At 35.5% G+C, this 26,166-nt stretch overlaps 1 protein-coding gene across 3 annotated transcripts in view; it reads right to left on the bottom strand.

The window, feature by feature from the left end:
* Nucleotides 1-23,054, bottom strand: part of tei (irregular chiasm C-roughest protein teiresias) — a 368,837-nt gene extending 345,783 nt beyond the window's left edge. The window contains exons 1-2 of one of the 3 annotated variants that reach the window (XM_018448499.1): nucleotides 22,618-23,054; nucleotides 18,611-19,119 (exon numbers count right to left, since the gene is read on the bottom strand). In XM_018448499.1, coding sequence (XP_018304001.1) covers nucleotides 18,611-18,707 — 97 coding nt within the window. In that variant the 5' untranslated portion in view covers nucleotides 18,708-19,119; nucleotides 22,618-23,054. The other 2 variants (XM_018448497.1, XM_018448498.1) reach the window with 2 other exon arrangements.
* Nucleotides 23,055-26,166: the final 3,112 nt, after the last annotated feature.

The raw sequence follows: 26,166 nt of genomic DNA, 5'->3' as shown, positions 1-26,166 counted from the left end.
TAATGAAAATGTGGATATGCACGATGTGTGTACTCATGTATTTGTAGTACGTACAGAGATTATATGTATATATATATTGTATATATGTTTGCAAGAATATTTTGTTGTTGACATTGTATAATTAATTCTGATTTTAAGTCATTTTGTGCAAGATCTTTTTAGAATTGAAATTAAAATATTTTTCCAGAGAGCTGAAATATTCCCATATTTAAATATCTTATAAGAGTATCCCGAAGAAAATATAAATTTTGACAGAGTAAAGGACTAAATTAAAATTATTTTGAATTAAGGATTATTCGCAAGGAATTAAAGAAAATTAAAAAAATCTCGCTCGAAATACGAGTATTTATACATATTTAAAAAACTATTTTGCCCTAAAATTATGTATTACAAAATACACGCTCTCATAATATTTAAGCGTAAGGACGTCGCAATTTGACATCGTTAATATAATTGCAATATAATTTTAAACGTTTTATTTAAATATTCGCTTAAATATGACAAATGACATTTAAGCTTTTAACAATTGACGACAGTTAATGATGAGCTAGTGACATTCATACCATATTCGCCATTACTTTGTTAAACAATTATTGAGTATCTGTTTAATTTCACACTTAGGATGATCCAAGAGTCGAAGTCTGAAAAGAATTTTTTTGTTTAAAATATTTGAAACAAAAATAAACGATTTCTACATACGACTAATTTGTGTTGGCTCACATCGGCTTGGATTCCTTTAACTGTGATTTATTACAAAAGAGTTGTTCGAGAAAAATAACTTATTGTTTATAAAATTTAAATTTAATGATTAATTTCTCAATTAAATTATACAATTAAAATGTACAATTAATTTTTAATGATATATAGTGTAACATTTTTTTTACAGAAAAAAAGAGAGTGAGAGAATCTTAGACAACTATTTTTCAAAATTTACTAAATCGGTTTCTATTACCTATATATATATATATAAAAGAATTGTTTGTACAACTATCATGTGTAGGCGGAAAAATCATACGCGTACAACAATCAACAAGAAAAAGAAAGAAGAAACAAAAACGCACATGAAAATACATCACTATACCCATCGGCGGTGGTGAACAACCATATTCGATTGCGCGGGGATATTCGTATGACGCAAATGCGATTCCGCGCGCACGACTAAACGGCTGACACTTCCACCGGGCATTCTCTTTTACGTCGTATAGGAGGGAGATCAATCAGTTCTGTATGTTTGATGTTTCAATTGTATCAGTCAAATACTCTGGCGTATCGAGATGCGCCGCGCCGTTTCGAGTGCCACCACCGCCGAACGATATTCAGCGAGAGAGGAGAGTAGATTCTGAGGCTCGATTTCAGTGCGACACACAATCGACAATGAAGCATTCCCAATGCTATAAGCGCTTTGCCGGCGTAGGGATACGCGTTAAATCACAACCGGCGGCGATGAAACGGCGCCGGTCTGTGCTGATTCGATTTCCCAGCAAAACACTGCTGCCGAAATACTTTACAATGGGAGGAGGCGTTTTACATGCATGGCGTGGTAAAGTACGCGCGCTTGCCTGCCTCGCGTAAACTCGCACCGGCGTGCGCCGATAGAATTTTCCCAGACTCCATGAATGAAAATGTAATTTGCGTGCAATCGAAGGACACAAAGCAATGTAGACGCAGACGTAACAAATGTTGATATCCAAGAGATTTCTAAGCGCTGCAAAATTTTAGGTTCTTTGTCTAATCCTATTCTCTCTCGATATTGCAAAGAATAAACTTAATATAAAATATAATTATGCTCCATGAAAATCATGATAATATGTATATAAAATTTAGTAATGTGCTAAATTTTTAGTATACTTTTTTTACAAACTTATATCTATCTATACTCTCTAAATCTTTTTAGAGTGAAAATTGAGCCAGTTTTTTGAAAAAAAAAGTGAAAACTTTTCACTCTGCTTAAACAAGAGTGGCAGATTTTCACTCTTTTGGAGTAAAATTTCACTCTTTGAAAGTGAGATTCACTCCAAAGAAACAAAATCTCACTTTCTTCCTTTTTTTGGAATGAGACTTCATTCCTTAGAATAACTTTCACTCAAAAAAGAGCGAAATCTTATGCTCCAAAAAAATAAAATCTCACTCCTATAAAGAGTGAAAATCTGTCACTCTTGTTCAAGAATGAAAATATTTCCACTCTTTTTCAAGACTGACTCAATTTTCAGTCTTTTGAAGTGAATATAGAGAGATTTCACTCCAAAAGATTTTGAGAGTAATATATAATACTAAAAATGTACATAATTTAATTAAAATAATTCTTTTATTATTATGGAAGAGTAGAGGAAGAGGGTAATTTATGCAACTGGTACAAAAAATATCAAATTTTAAATTACACTAATTACAAATTGAGCTTCTATACATTATGTGCAATTATCTTTCAAAAGCTCGAAGCGCCGAGCATTAACGGGTAGAAAGCAGGCAAGGACGCTCATCTCATAGGAGTAACAACACGGAAGGTCTGCTTGCTCGTTTCTACCGTGTAGCTTATATATATCCATAACGATTGAACAGACTTGTCCGAGCGTAAATATAACGATAATGCAACGCCCAGCTCGCGTCCGGCTCTATCTCTCGCTTCCTTCGTCTCTCTTTCTCCCACTTTCCCTTCCTCCTCCCTTCTCACCCGCTTTTACGCCCTTTGCCACCCACCGACTGTCTGCTTTTGTCTCTCCATCGATTCGTGCACTCGCCATTATTATAGAGAGATAATGCCCCTATATACTCGACACTGTGCAGATTGGCGAGACTGCTCGTATGAAACGTGCAAAAGCTCTAGGCAGAAAAGAGTGAAGAATGAGAATTGTGTCAAGTGTTTCGTCCTTTATCTCCCTCCTAGTATAAAATAGCGATTACTTGTTTCTTGCTTTATAATTTAATTCGAATCATCTGTTTCTAAACATAAACAGAAAGCGTTTACTATGTCTAACTATATACAGTAAGTGCAAGAAGTATTCGTATAATATATACAGAAACATCTTTTTAAAAAATCTTATTTTTAGAAAATAATCATTAATTAGCAACTTAATAACAAGAAATAAATTTATTTCTCAAAATTATTTTACTTAAAAAAATATGTAGAAATTAAAATATAATATCTTAATAATAAGTAAAATTAAAAATTGTATTTGGACAAAAAAAATATTTGTACAGTCGAAAAATTCAATTTCTAAAATCATGAATACGGTTATTTTTATGCAAAGCTCTTTGTTTACATTAAAATAGAATATGCTCATTATATTGATAAATTGCTTAATGTTTACTTTCTATAAAGCATTTTGTAAAAATTTCCCCTATATGAATATTTTGCGTTTACTGTCATATATGTGTATTAAGTATAAATATATATATATATATTATATACGAATGTCAAATAAAATTATTTTACTCATTTATTCACTTGGGATCGATTTACCTGCGCCACTACAAATTACGCTGATATATGCGCCAAAATATCGCGAATATTAACGCTCGATACTCGCCGGTATACCTATATAGCAACTTGTATAGCTTGGGAGTGTCAACTATTTACCATAAGTATTCGCATTAGCTACGTTAATTGTATAGTTTGCGTCTCCATCCATACTCGCTCTGCGAATATTGCCGCGAATACAGCGAACGATAGGTCAAAAGGCAATCGAAAACGATAACATTGTCAAGCAATTGTTATAACTCTTCCAATAATCGGTGCTTTTAGCAAACTGACAGCAACAATATGCTGACGACTTGCAAACGTTTATCACGTACAAATGTGCGTAAAATTTGTTGCGGCATATAAAACGTATGTCGACACATCCGATGAATCGTTCGCGGATCAATGCGCCTTCATGAAAATTTCAGAATGAAAAGTGCGCCGAGAACACTGAAACTTTCATACTGACGAGCGCAAAATTTACGCGGCAGCTTTATACGTATGTACACACGCTCACGTGCATCGAAAATGTGGATCAAAAGATTAGAAGTGACTGTTATATCATCGCGCAAGATTCCATCACCACGACATTGAATATTCCATTAAAACTGTGGGCACAATTTTTTTTGGACATATCGTTAAAATAACCGAACAAATTGAACCGATTGAATTTTTTAAATCGATCACGAATTCATCATTTCTAAAATCGAAAGATTCATACATAACGTAAAAAACGAACGGATTTTATAAATATATAATTTATAAATATATAATTTAAAAATATTTTGAAAATTAATTGTGCATCTTTATCTCTTTAAGTTATTTCGAAATTTCTTTCCTGACAATTTTATAGAGAGATTTATATATTTTTTATTAATGCTTATTTTTTGATAAATATATAATCGAAAGAAATACAGAAACTTTATTTTTTTTTCGCAAGCACAAACTTGCCTTGTATACATATATATATATCGAAAGAATTGGCGTGACTTTCCTTCGCGTAACTGCAGTATCGATTCGAGTTTATTGATTATGTAAGTAGAGTTGTTTGTCAATTGAAAATCGAAAGTGCTTTTAATATTGCATAAATACTGTCAAGCATTCTTAAGATTCGTTCAATTCACCAACACAAGAAAAGCGCAGATAGTAAATAATAAAAAGGCAACATGTCAATGAAATTTTTAACAGTAACACATTGCTGTTACTGTTCAAATCCCTGCGTGATTTGCGGAACAAAAATACAAACATTCAAAGACTTCAATGGAGATTTCTGGCGTCTCGATGACAGCAAAAATAACAAGTCAAGTACGGCTCATTCGATTCTGAGATCGGTATACGACTATTCGGTCGATTTCCCACAATCACGTATCGCATTCGCGTTCGCTCTTTCTTGCTATTCGGAAATCCAAAATGCCGCCGTATGCAATTGTGGACGATGCATACAGTCGTTTGAAGAACGTCGATTTCCTCATGTCGCGTATGTCACGACGTATACAAAAGCATTGTTGCTCGTGCGGAGAAAAAAAGAAAGAGAAAGAATTCTTTTGCGAGCCGAATGACATGCCAATGTACTACCCATTTTTCTCTCCTACACCATCGTCGCTAGATGGAGAAGGAACAGATAAACTGTACGGAGTATGTAGAGAAACGACGAAGGAACGGCGAGATAGCAAATCAAAAGGGAACATTAAAAGTTGTCGATGCGTTAGTCGTGCACAGCAACGTGGTCGTTGCCAGAAGACTCCCCCGGGATTCTATAGGAGAAGCGAGGAGTGGCGACGAAGATGGGAAGCCATTTCGCTCATCTGCCGAGTCATAAAGCAGATACTACAGTTCTATCCTCGAAAATATATAAATCTTACCCGGCGGCCTGATGTAATGCAGGAGAAATGAGTCCTCACGCGTAAAATAAATGATCGGATCAGCCGTCGTTTCCGGAGAAAACGTTGGTCCCATGGAGGAGAGAGAAGAAGAAATGTAAGGATTTCTGAGGTTGAATGAAGATCTTTAAAACATAACAACAATGATAAAATCGATGTTCCGTCGCACATCATGACATACGTATCTCTAAGAGTATTAAAATTTACAACCACATAATCCTAATGTGAATTGATTGAACGTCCGATAAATCGTGTCAATAAAATCATATATTAGATTATATCATGACTTATGTTCATCTATTTATTCCAATGTAGATGAACTTTAATCTCAATTTAACTCACTCTTTATCCTTTTCTAATTCTTCGAACTAAAAAAAGATAAAAAATAAATTAAACGAAAATTAAAATTTATCTACAATGATAGAAATGGGAATTAAGCGTTATGATCCATCAGGCAACGTGTTCAATCAAGTAATATGCAATTAACCTTTGAAAATATTCGTAAATGTATATGAAAAATATAATAATTTAGTTTAAAATTTTCAATGTATAAAAGAAAATTTTTTAAATAAAACACAGCCATTTTATCAAAATGATTAATATTTTTGTTATTTCAGTCAACTAAAATGTGACTGATTGAAATAATTTAATAACTTAATAATTTGATAACTATTAAGTTAAATATTATAAAATACACTGTTTTTGCTGGATACCATTTCATCCGTTGATTAATGTTATAATAAAATTATTCTGGTTAGGTAACATACATTACATGTTAAATCATAATTATTTATATCAATATTCAATTACAAACAACGAATATTAAGGACTTATCAAGTTTCATACTATATTCTACCTAACTAATAATATGCAACATCTCTCATACTTTAATATCACAAATTAATATATTAAAATAAAATTAATCAGACATGTGCAATCAATATTACAATTACTAATGAAGATAATATTAGAAGGTATAAATTAATATTTCTTACTTTTCATATCTTATTTTAAAAGCAATGGTACTTATAGATTTGTAATAAATTTGTTTCTCATTCTCTTGTTCTTTTCCTCGATACTTATTAACACATATCGACATTCATTTCAAATACTTATTGTCGGATACTAATTCATTTTATTGTTCTCTCTCTCTCTCTCCCTCCCTCCCTCTCCTTCTCTGACAAGGAAAAACTCGTTTTTCATAAGTTGGTCGAAAATTCACGAATTTTCAGTGACGGACTTTTTATCAGCTCAGCGTTTCGAAGCACCTATCGTACTCGTAAATCTCCTCGGCTGTCTGAAAGCACTTTTCTGCAGCACGCGCAAGTAACGTCCCGTTTATCAGCGCAAAGCGCAAGCATGACATTGGCGCAATCACTGACATCCCGACGCCCAAATGTTGAAAAGATAGCGTACTAAGAAGAAAAAATGGAATCGCTCTCTATCTTTGGGACTTCCTTACGAATTACGAAGCAAATGCAATAAAACTACTTACTGACTACTCACTAAACCCTGCATTTACAGTCACCTTTCTGATAGAGAAGTGAGTTAAAATCGATCTTAAGACACAATTATAAATAGCTTTTTGATCGAAACTAAGATAAATTTTTATCTTTCAAACAATACAGGTCAATTATTTTCTAAAAATAAAATAACTAATATCAACCATTTTCATTAAATTTAAAATTTAAATTTAAATTATTTAAGCCATTAAAAGAAAGAATTAATTAATTTAAATTTACCAATTAAAATTGCAATTGGTTATTAGAGTAGATAATATATTTAAATACGAGAATTCATTAAAAAAATTTTATTGAAATAATTATTTATGAAACTGTATATTAACGACATTTCCTACGATTTATTCATTTGAAATAGGAATAGAAGCGCGATAAATAATAATTAATTGGCTAATGTACTTATAATTACCTAAAATCTTTGGAGTTAAATCTAATTTTAAAGAATGACAATTAAGCCAGTACTGACCTAAGCAGAATAACAAGTCGTTGTGATATCAAAATGATGTCAAAATGACTTTAAAATGATCATTAAGTCATTTTTTAATCATTTCTGATTCATTTTAATATCATTTTGACATTATCATAACTTGTTCTGCTCTCTTGAGGATGAAGAATAACTTTAATATTATTTATTAAGAGTAAGAGAGAGTGGTCTAAATCGGACCGTATTCCAAATAGGACCTTTTTAATTTAAATGAATACGGTTAAACAGATTTGCGTACTATTTATAATGTAAATTCCTTATAAGACACCGAACATGTGATAGCAGTTTGACAGTTCTCTGTCATAACATTCATAAAATAGACGCAAATATGTATTTTCAGCCGTGAAAATTTTTTAAAAAAGAAAATCCTTGTAAATCATTATTTAAAAGGTGTTAAAAATTTGAAAAGTAATTAATTTAAGATAATTAAAGAGTGTAGAATTAAAAAATATCAAGCATTTTGTGATCACTTTTGCGGTTTATTGTAAAATTTGTTCCAAAGTTCGAAAGGACCCGTGTCCAAATCGGAAAGTATAGTAGATAATTTATAGGCCTGATTGTAGTACTGGTAATCGGATAACTAGATCTGGTCCAAGGAATTAAATCAGTAAAATATCATGAGTCTGATGACTCAGACTAGTTCAGTTTTATTGATTTCAATTCTAATAATATAAACTGTCAGTAATTCTTTTTTCTGAAAAAATTTTTATCTTTGACTGTCAAATTGCTCGTTTTTATTCAATACTAAGAAAAATACATTAAAATATTTTATTCTAAAATTCTATCTAAAATTCTATCTAAAAATCCATAAAAATAAGAGTTTTCGATTTGATTTAGAGGATGGTCCAATTTGGTTCCAAATCGGACCGGAAAGAATGTTTTTACATTTTCCATTATAGTTCAACACAGGTGAGAGATACGTCCAAATGGTCTAAAGCAAAAAAAAGAAGGGAATTAAATGATCTTTCCAATGGCACCTTCAGTTTTACGATCGGACTTTATTTACGCCTTATAGAGAGCAAAAACTGCAAATAAATCCGATTTAGACCATTCTCCCCTAAGATTTCGATCTTTAGAGTTAGATATTCCACTCTAAAAATTTTGGAGAGTGAATTATAAATTATTGTTTTACAATATTTATAAGCTACAGCTTCAATTATAAAATTGAATCTATAGTTTCAACTGTAAAATTATCTTTTTGCTTGAGTTTGAACATATTACGCTTCTTTAGTTTAAATATATAATTTGAGATTAAATTATTATTGAATCTTAAGTAAGACGAGAGAATTTGCTTTAATAGTCAAGTTGAAATGTCTCTTCGATACGTTAACAAATCCTTAATTGCTTACTGCAATAATTATGAATACGATATATAATGTCGCTGCTGGTATCTTCCAGTATTTTTCATAACCCTATTCGAAAAGTAACATGACAACACGCGGAACAGCTCTCATCGTTACCTGCCGACTCAAGTCTCGCTACACAAATACAGAGCGTGCAATACGAACAAAGGCAAACATTAAAGCCTCACGCTATCCTCTAGAATGGGATATATCAAATCTATTATAAAATAATTATGCTTTAAGTGTGTTCCTTTTTTTCTATTTCAAATCAATCATATTATCAATAATTAACATAATACTTCTTCCCGATTTTGAATGTAAATTCGGCAATTCGCATATATTATTTCACATTATCAATTTCAAAATAGTTGATAAACTTAAATTAAAAATTTACAATGCGATTCCGGACATATTCAAATTCAAGCATCGCTAAGAAGGTAACTGTAAAAATATTATAAAACAACAATTATATATATGTTCCATTCTCTATCGTTCCAAATCCTATACTTCAAATAAATAAATCACGGAAAATATCGTCGACAATACGATTCGATAAGTAGCTTCAATACTTATGAATCAAATTTTTAACCCAAGATAATAATCGTTTATCATAATAACTATGAAACATAATAGTCTTTGTAGTCACGAGCACATTGCAAACAATAATAACGATGATACACAGAGAGATTTTCATTTCAATTAATTATTAAATAGAACTAATCGTTCTCTTAAATAACACTAATGAGTCCATAAAATAAAGCGTAAAATGTATGACAATTAACATATGGAAATTATGTTAAAATACAAGAAATAAAATATTTAGCATACATTTATTTCGTAACTATTACTATCATAGATAGTAATTGCTGGCTGGTGTATGGCTTTGATATTTGTTTTGTGTGTCACGTGCCTTGTTATTATTCGCATAGCAAAACTCAAACCGGTAGGTTCACAACGCTAACTACGCCGTATGTCGTAATATTATTCCTCGAAACACGGTCACGAGTACTAAACTATTAAAAGATGCAAAACATCGTCATATCTCATATGGTGCCGTCATATCTTGAATAAAAGCAACTTATTGATTTCGAATAGATATCAGATAAAACAAGATTATAAAACATTGCTTCAATAATTATATACTCTAGTAATTAGTACGTACAATCTTAATAAATCGTTTATTCACAAGTGTCGCTAGATAGTATTGTGTTGCGTTAAGTGCAACAAACGAAGAAGAGAAAACATTTCTCCAACAGAGTAACTGCAGGATAAGTAATTCATTTTCAACTTGATCTTATGTCACTTGGGACAAAGAAGTTTAATAACGTAAGTATCCAATAACTATTTCATCGCGTATGTAATATTACGGAGTGTTTCATAACAATTGTATAATATTTTAGTGTAGATTTCACGAGAGTTGATTATTTTGCTTCACACAATCAATTAAAACGCTCTATATTTCTGTAATCAAAATGTTACTATTATATTGTATCTGGAAATATGAAATTTCATTCTGAGTATTTCACTGACATGCTTTTTTATAAGATTCACATTAGACTACGAGTCTAAGATATAGTAGAAGATTTGGAAAAGAAAATATCGTATATCGAGATGCGCATAAGCACAAACAATTGAGAGATAACTTGCACGACATATCGATAAAAATTGAAACACAATTTTATATAATATTGTTATTGTTATATATAATTTCATTTATATGTATATAAAAAATTGGGACACAATTGTATATTATTTTGTTATTATTATAAACATTTATACATAAACTGAATTGTAACAATAACAAAGTTATATAAAATTGTGTCCCAATTTTTTTTCCAATTTGACGACCAAAAGCATTAACAAATCAGAACCATTTTCAATTTATTTGTTGATGCTTGATACAACAACTATCAGTATCAATGCCAGTGTAATTAACTTAAATCAATGAAAACAATTTGCCATAGTTATTATACGACAGAGTATAATAGAGATACGTTAGGCAACGAAAACTCACATCGACATCAAATAGACAATGAGGATATCACGGATTATTATTAATGAAGCAAATATCAAAGATGTCGATTGTTTAAAAGCGATGACGTAAACGGAAGTGAACTGTTTTGTGCTTCATTTAACTGTACTGTAACGTGACTTGACAGCGACAGTGTCGATCATCAAACGTTATACTCGCAAACCACAGAAACTAATAACAAGCACAATCATTGTCTTGTTCAAATATTAGACATGTAGAAATATAACACAAAGATATTTTTATCACATAGGATTAATAAAAAAATAATAATGGAAATTTAATTTTATCATAATCATGTAATAAAATGAAAAAGTAGCGTCGCGCGCAAACATCCATCTTATTTTATAATTAATACAACAGATTGTTTTCGAGAATAAGATAGGCAAAAAGAACGTTTCGAAATTGGTTAAAAATCATTCTTATTGTTAGTTCTTAGAATAAATCCATCAAATCGACAATTTTCAAACTTTGCATTGTTCAAAGCAAATATTTTTCTCTTGCAACATTTCCTTATCCAAATAATGCGGGATTTTATAAACAGTCGTACCGGACAATTGGGAATACCGCGGTCACACAATAACCTACGCTCTCGCTGATGCGTTAATATTCCAATAACATTGTTGTTTGCGCTCTTATCAAAAGCATGCAATTAATATATTTGCAAGTATGGATCGACGAGCACATTGTATTTCAAATCAACCGTGAATACGATTATCAATGTTACGGAGAGAGCCGCGGCACGAAGTTGCTAAATTTCGAAATATCGATTATTAATTATTAATGTCGTTAACGTCAAAGACGGTAATTGTCTCAAACAGCGCCGTCAAACTTAGAGCCTCGAACCGCAACTCTAACTCTGAACTTACTGTCCTTGATTACGCACGCTAGAAACTATAACAAGGATTTCCAACTGGAACAAATGCAAAAATATTTTCTATAAAATGTATACCTTTATTTCTAGATGCAATGGCATATGCAATATTATTGTATTGATTTATCAAAACTTTTTTTATTGAATCTTAAATAAATCTGTATGTTTTAGATTCAAATAAAACTGATAAGACTTACATAAAGTGTAAAAACATTTTCATCATTTTCAAATTCGATATCCATTTAATTTACTAAATCTAACGTAGGTATATATAATACACTATCGAGAGAATTCATTTATACACAATTCAATACATTTATACACAATTCAATGCATTTATCTCAATTCACGCATCACACATATATTGTATACACCAGAGTTACGCAATACGATGTACTCGTTGCCGAGGGATTTTTCGAAATATAAATCCACGGGATGGATAAAACGTCGGCGCGATGATGCTCATAATTTCACGGAGCCGCGTATCGATTGCTCCCGGTTCGATGGTTTCGCGAAAACGAACGCGATCCGACGCCGAGCTCGGCTCACAAGCGTAATCTCTAATGCGTAATATCGCCCGTTCACGCCGGGATGAGCAACGCCAATAAAACGAGACCAGGCGCATCGGCATCGCAAACCGCCGCTACACCGCGCATCGCTTTACGTTACGTTGCGTTACGTTAGGGGGGGCGGGCGGTCAATGATTTTGTAATCGCGATCGGTGAACGGTCGTGAAAAAAATTCACAATTTGATCAATTTTGCATATGTCGTAACGAACGATAAAATATCTGCCCTGCAGACCACGAATCGAGTCGATAAACTGTGCGACAGAGAGCCACAAGGGTTTATATGAGGTCCGTAATATTTTATAGCATTTGTCCCTACGTGACGGTATTTTTTTCATGACTACATTCAGAATAATGTATCAACGTTACGATTTCATCCAAAATGACTTTTTTTTCTTCTCAAAGCACGAGACCTAACCGGGAACTATCATGACACTAGTGGGGGAGTCCGGGGGTCGTTGGGACATTTTCACATTTTATCATTAAATTTTTTAAATAATTAATTATTATGATTAAAATGTACTGATATGATAGAGGGAAGTTATCTCTACATTTTCATGCCAGGAATGGTTCCGTGCGCTGTATAGTTTCTTTATACTAAATAAAATACGAATATACTACATTGTAGCCAATTGTCTCAATACACTGATACGTATTACGATTTAAGTTGCTCCTATAAACTCTATATTAAATTAATGAAAGCGTCATAGAAATAAAAAAACAAACAGATAGTAGATATGTACTTCTTAGTAAAGATTAAATTTTTTAAAGTTATTTTGTAATGATCAAATAGTAAAATTATAGAAAAACAAGTAATTTATTTTACTTTTAGGTTTTAATAGATACAGAAATATATAAAGTGTTTTGTCAGAATTAATGGGCATTATTAAGGCATTAGTGAACATAAAAATTGGGCATTACTTGGGCATTACTGGGCATTAGTAGGCATTGGTGTACACAATTTTGGTCAGCGGTTTACATCTCGAAATTAGTTATTACTCAAAATAACATGTCATATAGTAACAGATACTTTTTTAATCATACGTCACTTAGATTTACTTTCTGAAAAACAAACTGAAAAACATTAATAAGAAGTGATGAAAGACTCAAAAAATTTACCTCCTCTTGAATCAGATTTTTTTTTATTGTACTGTACTCGTTTGAGGTTTAAATGAAACTTAGGGAAAAGTATCTATGTTACAAAAGAGATATTTTACGGTAACTTTTCCATTGTTTCTTTCGCCATAAATACGTAAATGGAACGCAATACTAACTTCCTAGCGAGTTTCGGTTTGTCCTATCTATCTTAACTATTATTCGATATCTATTTCTCAAAATCAGATATATGGCGAATATATATTCGCAAGGGGTCGACATGTTGCTTTCATCATGACTATACGAACTGGACGAGGTGCTGTGAGAGAGACAATAATTTCTTATTTGGCTGTTGCGTCGGAATCCAGGGAAATGGCATGACGTTGCTACAAACGTAGACGCAAGTATTGTTTACTGCCTATAAGTCACTCGTTAAAGCACGAAACCGGGAAAAATCTGCCGCGTGTAACGGGCGTTTATTTGCACGCGGTGTGAAAGTCGAGCGCGACTAAAATCGATTTTCGCATTCGCGCGATGTAACCAGCGCGCTCACTCAATTTTTTTTCTTCCGTTCGCATTCTTCGTGAAACGTGGTAGCCGCCGAGAGAAAAGAGATTTCTTCGCATCATTTAGATTATCGACGACGCATTTACACGGATTTCCGCGGCGTTGCTGATGACGGGACCAACTTTTTTGCGAGACGCCTCAACGAGCGACAAAAAGCCCCCCGTTCGATCCGAACTATAAAAAGATGCGTTATCAATCTCGTTGGATGTGGGACGAGGGTAAAGCGAAGAACACACGAAGAGAGAGAGGAGACCGCAGGTGTGCCCGTGTTACGAAGAAGTCGCAAACTTTTATTGCGACGTTTGTAAGGGATGGGGAAGAGTGACCCAGAAAGTGAGACAGTAGGATACTACCTGCGAATCTATGTCGCGCTTTGAAAAATCTCGACATACACGACACTAACGGGTATCTACAAAAAATGTATGAATCGTCGCGAAATAGAAATATAGTTTATAGAGCGAAACGCGAGAGGAAACGTCGCACCAAAAGACAGGAAGGGAAAGAAATGGAGAGCATGATAAAGAAAATGAGACAGTGGAAACTGGGATGTCCACTCAGAAGAATAGAGAAAGACATAATAAGCGAGACCGCGAAAGTAGATAAAGAATGCAAAAATATGGTGTTGCATAAAGAGATCGTAGACAGACGAGTTAGTAGTAATAAAGAACATGGTGCGAAGAAATACAAACGTATCTCGTTACCTTCTTAGAAATGATCACACCATTACACCATTAACAGCATTTATTTGTGCCACGTTTAATAAGAAATGTGAAGTAAGAAAAATATCGAACAAAGCAGCACGGATCTTAAGATAGCTAACTACAAAGCGAAATAAATGAAGAACGAAGCGTGTAACATTTAAGATATATCTATAACGGTCGGATGCGTTCTTACAAAAGCCAATATTACAACATAAAAAAAAATAAATGGTACTTTGAAAGATGGCGTAGGACGCAGACTCTTAAAGCGACGCTTTTGATCAAAACGAAGCCTCTATGCGCAGCTACTCCTCCGTAAAATCAAACGCGTCTTATTGAAGTACGTAATGCCTACATAATGACAGGGGAGAAAAAAAACACTGTATTATATACCGGGACAAATATAATTACATACTATCTCAAAGAGAGGTCCAGAATAAATGCGAAGAATTCGAGACGACGAGATCGCTTGGTCGGGGAAAAAGAGCAAGAAAGTTTTCTGGGAAGAACCGAAGGAGCAAAGGAAGGAAACGCGGTCGTATCGCGGATATCTTCCAAAAGTTCTTGCATCATATATAGAACGATATCAAGCAAACGGTATTTTTCGAGCATTCTTGGGGATACAGTATCACAGCAACCCTCGTAGTGAAATTAAAATTAATATACTTATAACGCATAATCCTGACCATCAAATGATACTCATCGTTTGAGATTGAATAATAGTTTTAGAAACTATTAAGTGTTTCTGAAAAAAAAAAGATCATCTTTTGAATTGATATATTATTTATCCATTATTTTATAAATCTCGATCGTTTAACTGTTTAAATATATCTCGTTTATAGCGCTTACTCCATTTTATTGCAGGAATATACTATGAATAATACAGCTTTTTAATTTATCGCTAAATAAATCCAAAACTTTCTGGACTTCAATTTCAGCGAAAATACTGTGCGAGCGATCCACCAATTTCTCGCGGACCGCGAGGAAGCCGAAATTAAACATTCATCGCACGGTTTGCTGCGCGTTAATGACCACGAGAAAAAAAACAGCAATATATGGCGGGGCGGACAGGGTGCAAAGAATCGTTTGTGGAGAGTACAAAGATGAACTTAGGTAAAGGGAGATGGAGATAGAGGTAGGGAGAGATAGATGGAGAGAAAGCAAAAAGTAAAGAAAAAAGGGACAGAGAAATAATTATAGCATTATTCGCAGGGGTGTATTGCGGCGGTGTTGGTACAACGAGAGACGGACAGAGAGAAGCGCATAGAAAAGAACATCGGCAGCGGCTACTAAACAGAGCAACGAGAGTGTGAAAGGAGGAACGAGCGGCGCAAACGTAGAAAGGAAGCCCTCCTTAATAAAAGACAAGGGAATATCAGCGACCTCACGCCTGGTCGTGACAACGACGTCCGCATCCCATTCGCTTCAGCGTCCTTTGAGCGAGAAGCCATCATCGTCCCCTCCTTCGTTCCTCTCGTTTGCGACCGCGTTCTCTCACCCACCATGATCCACCGAGAACTCAACCCCTGACAATCCAGTACGATCCGACACAGCAAAGAAGGGGAGATTATACTTCGTTGTGTCGTCCCTGTCTTTTCGCGTACGCTCTCGACTAAACAAGCCATTTCATCATCACGCGCGATGTCCCCGCGTTTTTATTCGATGCTTTTTTTTTAACAATTTTAATCATTTTCCAAAAATTTTCTGGCGTGACAATTGTTGAAATGCCAGCCGGATTTAATTCAAAAATGTGTATAAGCTTCGTATTGTTCGATCGTGTTGATATTTCGATAAATATGATTGAATTCGTCCAAATCTCTATATATACGCATAATTATATTTTTTTTTACATTGCTAGTATAACAGAGAAAAAGATATCTCATATTGCATTTTCCTAACAGATATAAAAGTCTTTTATTAAAAGATATCTCTCTGTTTAACAAATTTATTTAAATCTCTTTTACAATACGAACACATATCTTTGTCAGTATATATAATAATATAGAAAGTACATTCCTTCGATAATGTCGTATGAGAGAACCAAAATAAGTGTTTACGGCAACTTTTATCGTATGTACGAGAGCCATAAACATTTTCGCACGACTCATAAAGCCGAGCGTAAATGTTACTACTTTCAAGTTATAGATACAGGTCCATACTTCTTCTTACACGAGCGCAACTTCCTTCCACGCACTATTCGCGAAATATGCTCGCGCGTATCTATTTCAGGAATGGCTGCTTGTGCAAGAGCAGAGGAACAGTTTGCGGCTGTACACGCTCGTGTCTGTACATGCGCGAACGTAGCATTAAGGGCGTACAAGGGAAACAGATATGTGGACGAGGGAGAGGGGGGAGAGAGAGAGAGAGAGAGAGAGAGAAACGAAGGGAGAAACCGAGAAAGGGATATCGATGCATGCGCGTGACCCCGATTCGAATCACCCCCGAAACGCGAATCTCTCTCGAGTTTGCAGGTACTCGGAAAATAATTAGACCCATCGAGTTCCGGTACGCAGTCTAATGAGAGGCTTCCTCGGCCGGATGCGACGGAATCTCCGCGATCTCCTTGAGCGGAATGCTAATCGCCCGCAATTACGCGATTGTATTTCGAGAGGGAAGAACGCGGACAAAAAAAAAGATACGAGGCAGGAATTTTATATTACACTCGTGTAATCTGCCATAATTTCGGGCGCGTCACTTTAAACCGAGAGGACAGATTTTAACACCATTTCCTTCCCTGAAACCTACCATATGCGGAAATGTCAATCTCTCTCAGAAATTTATATAAAATTCTTTTTTTTTTGTACTCGTTTATGTATAACAAAAATTTCGAAAAAAAATCAATGCATATGCAGCTATCATGCTGAATACCAAGTCGCATCTAAATGTTGAATTTTTAATTTATAGTAATATTTTAAAATTTTAATACTACGTATTTATTCTCTTTTTTATCATTGTCATTATTTTCTGATTTGTAAAAGTTGCGTACCAGAATATTACATTAAAAAAGGACAGCTTTATATTCTTTATGTTTACGAGTTCTACTATTTTAATTTACATTTTTCATTCTCAATTATTATTTTAATTCTTTTACCAAGCTTGACATTAAGTAATAAATGTTACTATAAACAATGTTGAAATGTTACTATAAAAGAGAAATTTTATTCGTGCATTGAGATTTTTATCGTGCATCATAAAATTTACGTCGGATAGAAGTTATAAAACAGATCAATTTGCATTATAAGTCTCTACACGTACATGCATTATTGAATTGCATAACTGAAATCTTTCATGTCGGCGCTACAGTCAAGTTATGCATTTATCGTTCATTATATGATCATCTTGCCCTTAACATGATAATATCGATAGAATTTCACAAAGGCAGAAAATGCAATAACGGGTAAAAAGCCAAGTTAACGAGTGCCTTCATTTATTATATAATGAATATAAAAGCAACACTATCATTAACATTTTCTACATCAAAATTGCAATTAAATTTGTAATAAAATGCTATCTTTCACAAATTACAAATTTGCTCCTACTATCGCGTGACTAATAAAAATTTTCAGAAAAATTGTCAGACATAAAAATTGTCAACTCTCACAAATATGTAAAAATTCCAATTCAATTAATTCGCATTGTTTGCATCCGTGTATTCTTTATGCCAATTAACACATTAAATCAAAAATAATGAAATCATACATTCAATTGGTTAACCATAAAATTCACGATGTAAGTCGAATATACTAATATTTTAAATACACGAATTTTCATAAACAGCGTACATTAAATTTCGGAAAAAACAAAAATTAAAATAAACGTAATAAATAAATTTAATACTATTTAATAATTTATTTTAATATTTTCAAATTTAATTTTTTGCTAAAAATTTCGTATCTATTATTTTCAAATAACTTAATTTTGAATAGTTATATATATATATCCACACATACTTATATATAACACATGAATACTTAAAAAAAATATCTGTTTCTTTATTATTATGAAAAACAATTATTTCTAAAACGCAACTGAATTTTTTATAAATCAATTGCAAAATTTATTCACGATAATTCCCATAAATATGTAACCAGAGACTTACGTGTCGCGCAAGATATCTCGGCGAACAGGGCGATCGACAGTAATCCAGCCACGAGGAGGAGCGTGGTCAGGAAGAACGATCTCGAGCTGCAGCCCATCACGGCATCACTACAGATCACCACCCGATTCGCGCAGTAGTCCTCGTCGGATATCACCGACGGCGTATCTCGAACTCTCGGCGACGCGAGAGACTCGTCTCTTCTCAGCTCAACTGACAATGAGCTCGAGGATCTCACTGTCACCCCCGCGGCGAAAACGTCCAGCTGTCATCCGCGCGAAAGAGTCCACTCGAGAACCACTACCACTGCGTACGTGCCAAGCACGCGATTCAGCATCGACGATGCACCGCCACACGAGGAAGCTGCAGTTCCACCGCGACAAAATCGGACCTCTTGTCCGCGTCGCGCATCTCTTCGTGCACCAAATCGTCGTGTTTTCTCTCTGCAGCGCGAATCGACACTTCACTAGACCACAAGAATCAACAATCGACACAAGACGACACCGAAGAATCTGGAATTTGTTAAAGCTCCGCGTCAGAAAATCGACGACCCGACTTCCCGACGCGATCGCTACTAATCTCCTGCGTATAAAAGAGGTCGCGACGGTATACGTTTTCTCTCTAAGATAAACCGGATTGATTCACTACTGCCGAATGCACAGTCCGATTATCGGATTTTGGAAGAATCTGGTCGAATTCCCCCGGGCGTAATGTCGCCGTAAGAGACTCGTTAAACTTGGACACTAAAGCGTTGTAAGCGACGCGACTACAAATGTCGAGATGAATTCCGTTCGGCGAAGAAAGAGCTCGTCGGTCGTTTTTTCTCTGTAACGTACTCCTAAGCCAGATTTAGTCCCCGCTAGTTTATGTATCCGCTGTCTTAAATTACTCAGCCAAGCACAATATTTATGCTGAATGTATGTGTAGTGATTTACGGATTAATATGATAAAAGAAAATCACATCACAGATAAGTTTGATGTACTCATTTCCACTAATATAGATTAACTTTAATCTTGATTCAGCTTACTCTTCATCTTTTTCTGATGGCTATTTCTACCAAAAAATATAGATTAACTTTAATCTCTTGGTTTAATTTACTTTTTTAGTTTGACGCTTATCAGCATCATATTATTAACATCTTTTAAAATGCCGATAAAAGCATCAATATTATTAAATTGATTGTCAATTTAATTTATGATATTACTGCTCTAGTTCTGTTAGAATTGTATTTCAAGACTGAAATTCGACGGACAGTTTGCAGGATGGGATATGAGTATATAAATTCTCAAACGAAATTATTTAAACACTAAAGATTCAGCTTGACCGAGGGTCTTTATTTCTAATTTGTTGTGTATTCACATTACGGTCTTAAAAGATACTGTATTTAATATAACCTACTTTTCATCTTTTTCTAATCCTAAGACCCAATTGCATCAACGTCACTTTGACTTTAAGTGAGGATTAAAATCCTCTCTCTCTCTCTCTCTCTCTCTCTCTCTCTCTCTAAAGGCGAGAGACAGAGAAAGAAAAAGTTTTAAGCCTCGCTTAAAGTTAAAGTAACCTTAGTGCAATCGGGCCTAAAAATTAGAAGAGAATAAAAAGTAAATTAAACAGAGATTAAAGTTAATCTACATTGATAAAAATGAACACAATTCTTAGAATTAAAAAAAAATGTGTGTAAAGAATAAGTTGAACCGAAATTAAAGTTAATCTGCATCGGTGGAAATGAAAATTAATAATTTTTAAAAAATGAATCATAATTATAATAATATCGTCGACTATGTTTATCATACTGCAATTTTTGTCCACGCGTTGCAATGAAATATTTCATCAGAAATATTTATTATAAGTTATTTGCTTTATTGACACGCGTCATTTATACCAATTGTAATACACGCGTGTAACGAGTGTTCAATGCGGTAAAAGCACGCGTATATAATACTCTGTGATCGCCATTGCATTTCACAACACGTTCGATCGACTAGCAATCTTTAATAGGATTTCGCAGAATCTCTGTCTGAAATCACTGATCGCAACTCGCGCGGAAACGAGATGATCGCGGATCAGCTGATTTACGGCGACGTCTCCGTTTTCATTGAGCGCAAAATTCCGTAGAAAATCATATCCCGTAGTCGGGAAAATGCGGATACAGCGCGAATCATTTATCGTTTGGTTTTCGAATCAATTGATGATTTACGCGGCTAATTGAGATATCTCGGATAATTTCGTACCGTCGGCTGCCGGATCGCGAACGAAAGAGCGAGAGCGAGCGAGCGTTATTCGCGTCGGATGTGGACATAAATCATCTTCGTGTTTCGTGCAAACGGACGGCCTTTTAAATTGATCGTCCCGGCAGGTCGGACATACTTGTGGATTGATACACCGATATGCGCTTCCGCGTGCTTCGAATATTAAAAAAGTCGCTCGTAAATTATCATTCTTCATATTCGCGGTAATGTACGTTCAGATAAAATAATATCGGGACATCCAACTAAATGTAGAACAAAATGAAACAGCAATTGAGAGATCACAGTATTATTGCTCGAAATAATTGAGAAACCGTTTCGATCACGTTATGATCTCATCGAGTGTTTTTTTCTTTTTTTTTTTCGCGGCATGTTTTTCAAAACCTATATTCTGAAACAACAAATGACGAGACGCATTATTCGCTCTGAAAATTCGCGCGGGATATTTCCACTTCTCGTCGTTCGTAAAATTAACGCCTAACTTTCATCGTCGCATTTGCGCGCGCGCGCATACACACACACAATTCGATGTGCAAATGTTGATATTTCGCATTACGAGACGAGGGAGACTAGCAACGTTAGGTAGGTAGATAGGTAGTACCTCGCCGCCAGAACGGAGGCGGATGTCCGAAACTTGCGGAAGTGGGTCACGACGCGTATTTAGGCAACAGTATCTCTCGGTATCGGTTTATTCCCACCTGTAATCACCGGGCCGCAAACTGGGTACACAAAGTCCCTCGTGCATATGCATGGCACGGTCGCTTTGTGTCCCGACGACCCTTGAACCGCTTCGCGCGTGTTGTTCCTGCGCTACGATTGTTCCCGTGGCCGCCCGATGCGCGCGAGGGTCCCGTGTTACATTCTCTCTCATCCCTGCCCCACCCCTGCGCAGCCGGAGGGTCGAAATGACGTTCAGAAAAAAAGGACTAGAGATGATAGGTATCGCAAACAACATGTATCATCGACGTTTATTTTAAGGACGCGCCGTACGTCACGGGCAGCGAGCTGTCACTTTGCCCGTAAATCCCATTCACGTCAAATCACTAACTCGCGTGCACTCTTTTTCAAAGAGGGAAAAAGGGAAGAGCAAAGGTTGGACAGAGGAGGGATAAAAAACGTAATCCGTGCGTAACGTGGATGCGTCGAGAGCATCGTTGGCAGACTCGGTCGTCGTGTTTCGAAAGCGCGCACTGAAACGTCCTGTGATGGAGGTAGATTAAAAAAAAAAAACCTAAAAATAGAACGGAACGAGAAAAATTCGCGCGCGCGTCACGAAAATCGAAGTGCATCCGCGAGATAGCGAATGCGAGGATAATCGAGACCCGACGCGGCTCGACCCACCCTCCTTCGCGGCGAGAGGCACGTGACGGGCTTCCGCGATCGGCACGCGAATTCCGGCAGCCGTCTGGAGCACGTGACGATCGATCTCGCGTGAGAGGACGAGTGCGATTCTCGTGTTTCTACCGAGAGCATCGCGCCGTTCCTTTAAGATGGGAAGCTCAGCACGGAAACTTTCAAGAATTCGCGATTCGGATCAGTCGGTGCAGCGCGAGATCGATTGACGACGAGCTCTTTCTCTCTCTCTCTCTCTCTCCCTTTCTCTCTCTGTCCGACATCATTATCAAACGTCAGTCGCAATATTTCATTGGTAGTAACAGGAAAATTCAGAGCTCTCCGATAATCGTTGCGCTTCGGTCCACCCTCTGCTCTATAAAACACACGCGGACATCTGCTCCAAGGCCGTCCACATCATCCCCTCTCACCAGGAGACAGCGTGAGCGACGTTTCCTCGATGACGGCAATCCTTTCGGCACTGCTTTCGCAAGATTAGTCCACCCTTCTCACAGCACAGCGGAAAGGGTGAGGCATCATTTGACGCACTCTGATATCGCAGCGAATACCCGAGGAGCGCAGATTCCACAACACCTTGACGTCTCGCTTACCCGCGGTTGTAGCAACGAACGACGTGTACGAAGATCGTCGCGCGAGGAGACGTCACTCTCGTAACGTCACGTATACGGCAGACGCGAAAGAGAGAACGAACGCAACGGAACACCGACGGTCCGCACGGTATCGCGCGGTATACGAGGCGCGGAACGACGAGCGAGCGAGCGAGGTTCGAGTACGCGTCGCGCTCTCCCGCCTCTCTTGGCTCCGCTCTCGGGACTGAGAGTGGAGAGAGAGAAGCACCGTCGGACTTTCGAGGGATCCACTGCCACCCCTACCGGCGTGGTGGCCGTTACCCCTGCCTGTGTGCCTCTCTCGGCAACCCGCGTGCTACGACTGCTACGTTTCCCCTGGTTTCCCCTGCCGCGCTGACCCCACCACCGCTCGAGCGCCGCGCGCCACCCGCTGCGCTTCTCCTCCCCTCGTCTATCGCCCTACCCGTTTCCCCCGTTGCCCCTTGACCCCGCTGCTCCGGAGAGAACGACGCCACCCTAGGCGCTTCTACGCGATCTCTGTACGTGTGTATACTACCACTGTCGAGTTGGGACCGCGCGAATCACAGACGCGTCCGGATCAGGGGATGCTTACGATATTATTATCGAGATATCCGAACCGGCCGAGCTCGCGAAGCCGTGGCTCGAACCTTCAACTCCAAAGAGTTCCATTATCTTCGTAGATGAAATGATTAAATGGTAAATTAAAGCGTGGCATATTTTTTTAACGTTTTTTTTTAACTTACATCTGCGGTAATTATTTCTATTGTTTTCAATTCTCTTTCACATTGTTGAATATCAAAGGAACAATGGTAACCCAATCCCTTGAGTTGAATAATATTTTGTTCTTTTTAACTTTTCCATGTTCTTTTTAACTTCATATGTTATAAAATGTAGATCAATCCATTTTTTAATTTTAAATTGTTAATTATAAATGAACGTCTACATTAACGTGTACACTAGAGAGCTTATAACAAAATTTGACCATTAGGTGACAAACTCTTGATCAGCTCGTCGTTTTTGTCAATTTCAATAAGTTAAATGAATAATATAGTATAAGCTAGAATAAGATAATATATATAGAGACGGTATATAATTACATATACCTTTCTTTTTCACTCTTGTTTTGACAAAATTATTTGTGGCCAGACTCTGTTATAATAGGATCTCTAGTGTACACTTGATAAATAATAAATTAAATTTGAGTCAAATATAATACAGTTTCTTGAGTTAAATTGTCTATCTCCATTAATTTTTAATTATGCCATTGATTTTTAAGTCATTACAACCTAATTTGAGTTATGTTTAATCATTTCTATAAGTTGCTACTACCCCTACTCAATATTTCATAACAAAAATAATGGAGTTCAAAAATGGTCAAGTCCACATTTCCATCATGTGTTCCCCTTCAAGCCATGCAGCTTTCGTTCGAAAAATTTTTCAATAAAATCATCGATTCGCGAGATAATCGACCATATCACTTAAAATGAAACACCCTGTAGTGTCAAGTCTCTCTTAGTTTATAAGATTTGACGTAATTTCATCAATATGAAAAGAATTAAGTCATCGCTATCAGCTATCGTCACTGAATGAATATCTATTAATATTGATTTGCAACCCTATGTCAAGTTACACTCGACATTATGCATAATTTATCTCATAATTAATTAAGTATTTAAATAGAGTACGAGATTATAATCAGCAAACTACATTTTTAGAGGTCCATGAATTCTCTCAGATAATAAAAATTCTTTGATTAATGTTAAATTAGTTGATTAGATAAAGTGAAGGATAAAATATTTTCTTTTGGAATTAGAATAACAAGTTAGTTAAATCGAAATTAAAGAAATGGATATTAATTTTTTGCGGTCTAAATCATTTTTCACAAGTGAGCGAAAATCATTAAATCCTTTAAAGTGAAAAATGATTTAGACCGCAAAAAATTAATGTCCATTTCTTTAATTTCGATTTAACTTACTTGTTATTCTAATTCCAAAGTATAATTGCACACAAAGTATAATTGAAAAGCACAGGCACTAGGAACAGGAAATAACAGATTTCAACCTATACAGAATACAAGATTTCTAATTGGTTGAAACCTGTTATTTCCTGTTCCTATTCCCTGTGCTTTTCATTTGTGTTTAATGTGATCTAAAGTCTAAGAATTAGAAGATGAAAAGTTAGTTGATTTGAGATTAAAGATGATTTATTTAATAAAAAACTATAAAACATATTTTGTACTTGTGTTCAAAAGAGTCCATTCAATTTTTATTTGAATTTTTAAAGTATTTGAGTTAATTTAACATAATGTGTGACTATATTATTTAAATATTATATACTATAAAATTTAAATAACATAAAAATAATATTTTAAAACGTAAACTCTAAGATAAATATGTGTCAATTTAACATATCATAAATGTTAATTTTACTGAAGAAAATATGCTTTTACAATTTGTTTATAAATTGTGTCAGTATTACTTTTTTGTTATTTTTTAATACATAATATTGTGTTGGTTTCTAACATATTCATCTTGCGTTAAATTAACACAAAGAGTTTAAGTAGACCGTTTAGGGTACATGAAATATGTTAAATTCAACTTAAATTTTTCAACTGTATACATTGAAACGGACATATACATATTAGTTAGGCAAATATAATGTTCACTCACCATATTGCTATTGCCACGGACAGCCAATCGGTGACCTCAGGTGACCTCGCCAAACGGTGACATTACGACTGACTCAGGGTCGTTGTTCCATCTCCAGATAACTCCAGAACTTTGTGATAATTTATCTGTTGGATAATCAAAGGAGTAAAAGCGTAAGAGCATAAGAGAGTAAGAGAATTAGGCCCGATTACACCAATGTTACATTAAGCCTGTTTTTCTTGGCTGAACTTTTGCACCAGTTCATCTTTCTTCTTTTTCTCTCAAGGAGGAAAAAAGAGAAAGAAAGATAAACTGGTGCAAAAGTTCAGCCAAAAGGAACAGGCCTACGTTTACACCGTGCACTTAGTCCGCGACCTAAATGCACGATCGGTATTTTTGTTTGACTTACAAGATAAACAAGGACACCTATTGTATAGGTCGCAGCCTAAATGCACGGTGTAAACGAAATCTTTGATTTTAAGCGAGGCTTAAAACTCTTTCTGTCTCTGTCTCTTTTCGGCTTTAAAACGAGACAGATAGAGTTTTAAGTCTTGCTTAAAGTAAAATTATAACATTGATGCAATCCGATCTAAGCTCGATGAGCTGAAGTTTACCGAAAGGTGGGATAATCCAGCCTAAATCCCAAATCGGTTTTCTCAAAGAATCTTCATTCTCGTAACGGTCATAGGAGACAGCGTCGAATTAAACGCACAAATACACG

The sequence above is a fragment of the Mycetomoellerius zeteki genome, unplaced genomic scaffold, assembly GCF_001594055.1.
Source record: "Mycetomoellerius zeteki isolate Tzet28-1 unplaced genomic scaffold, Tzet1.0 scaffold221, whole genome shotgun sequence".
Lineage (NCBI taxonomy): Eukaryota > Metazoa > Arthropoda > Insecta > Hymenoptera > Formicidae > Mycetomoellerius > Mycetomoellerius zeteki.
Note: the sequence above shows the minus strand (reverse complement) of the source record. Positions and strands in the feature narration are given on the sequence as shown.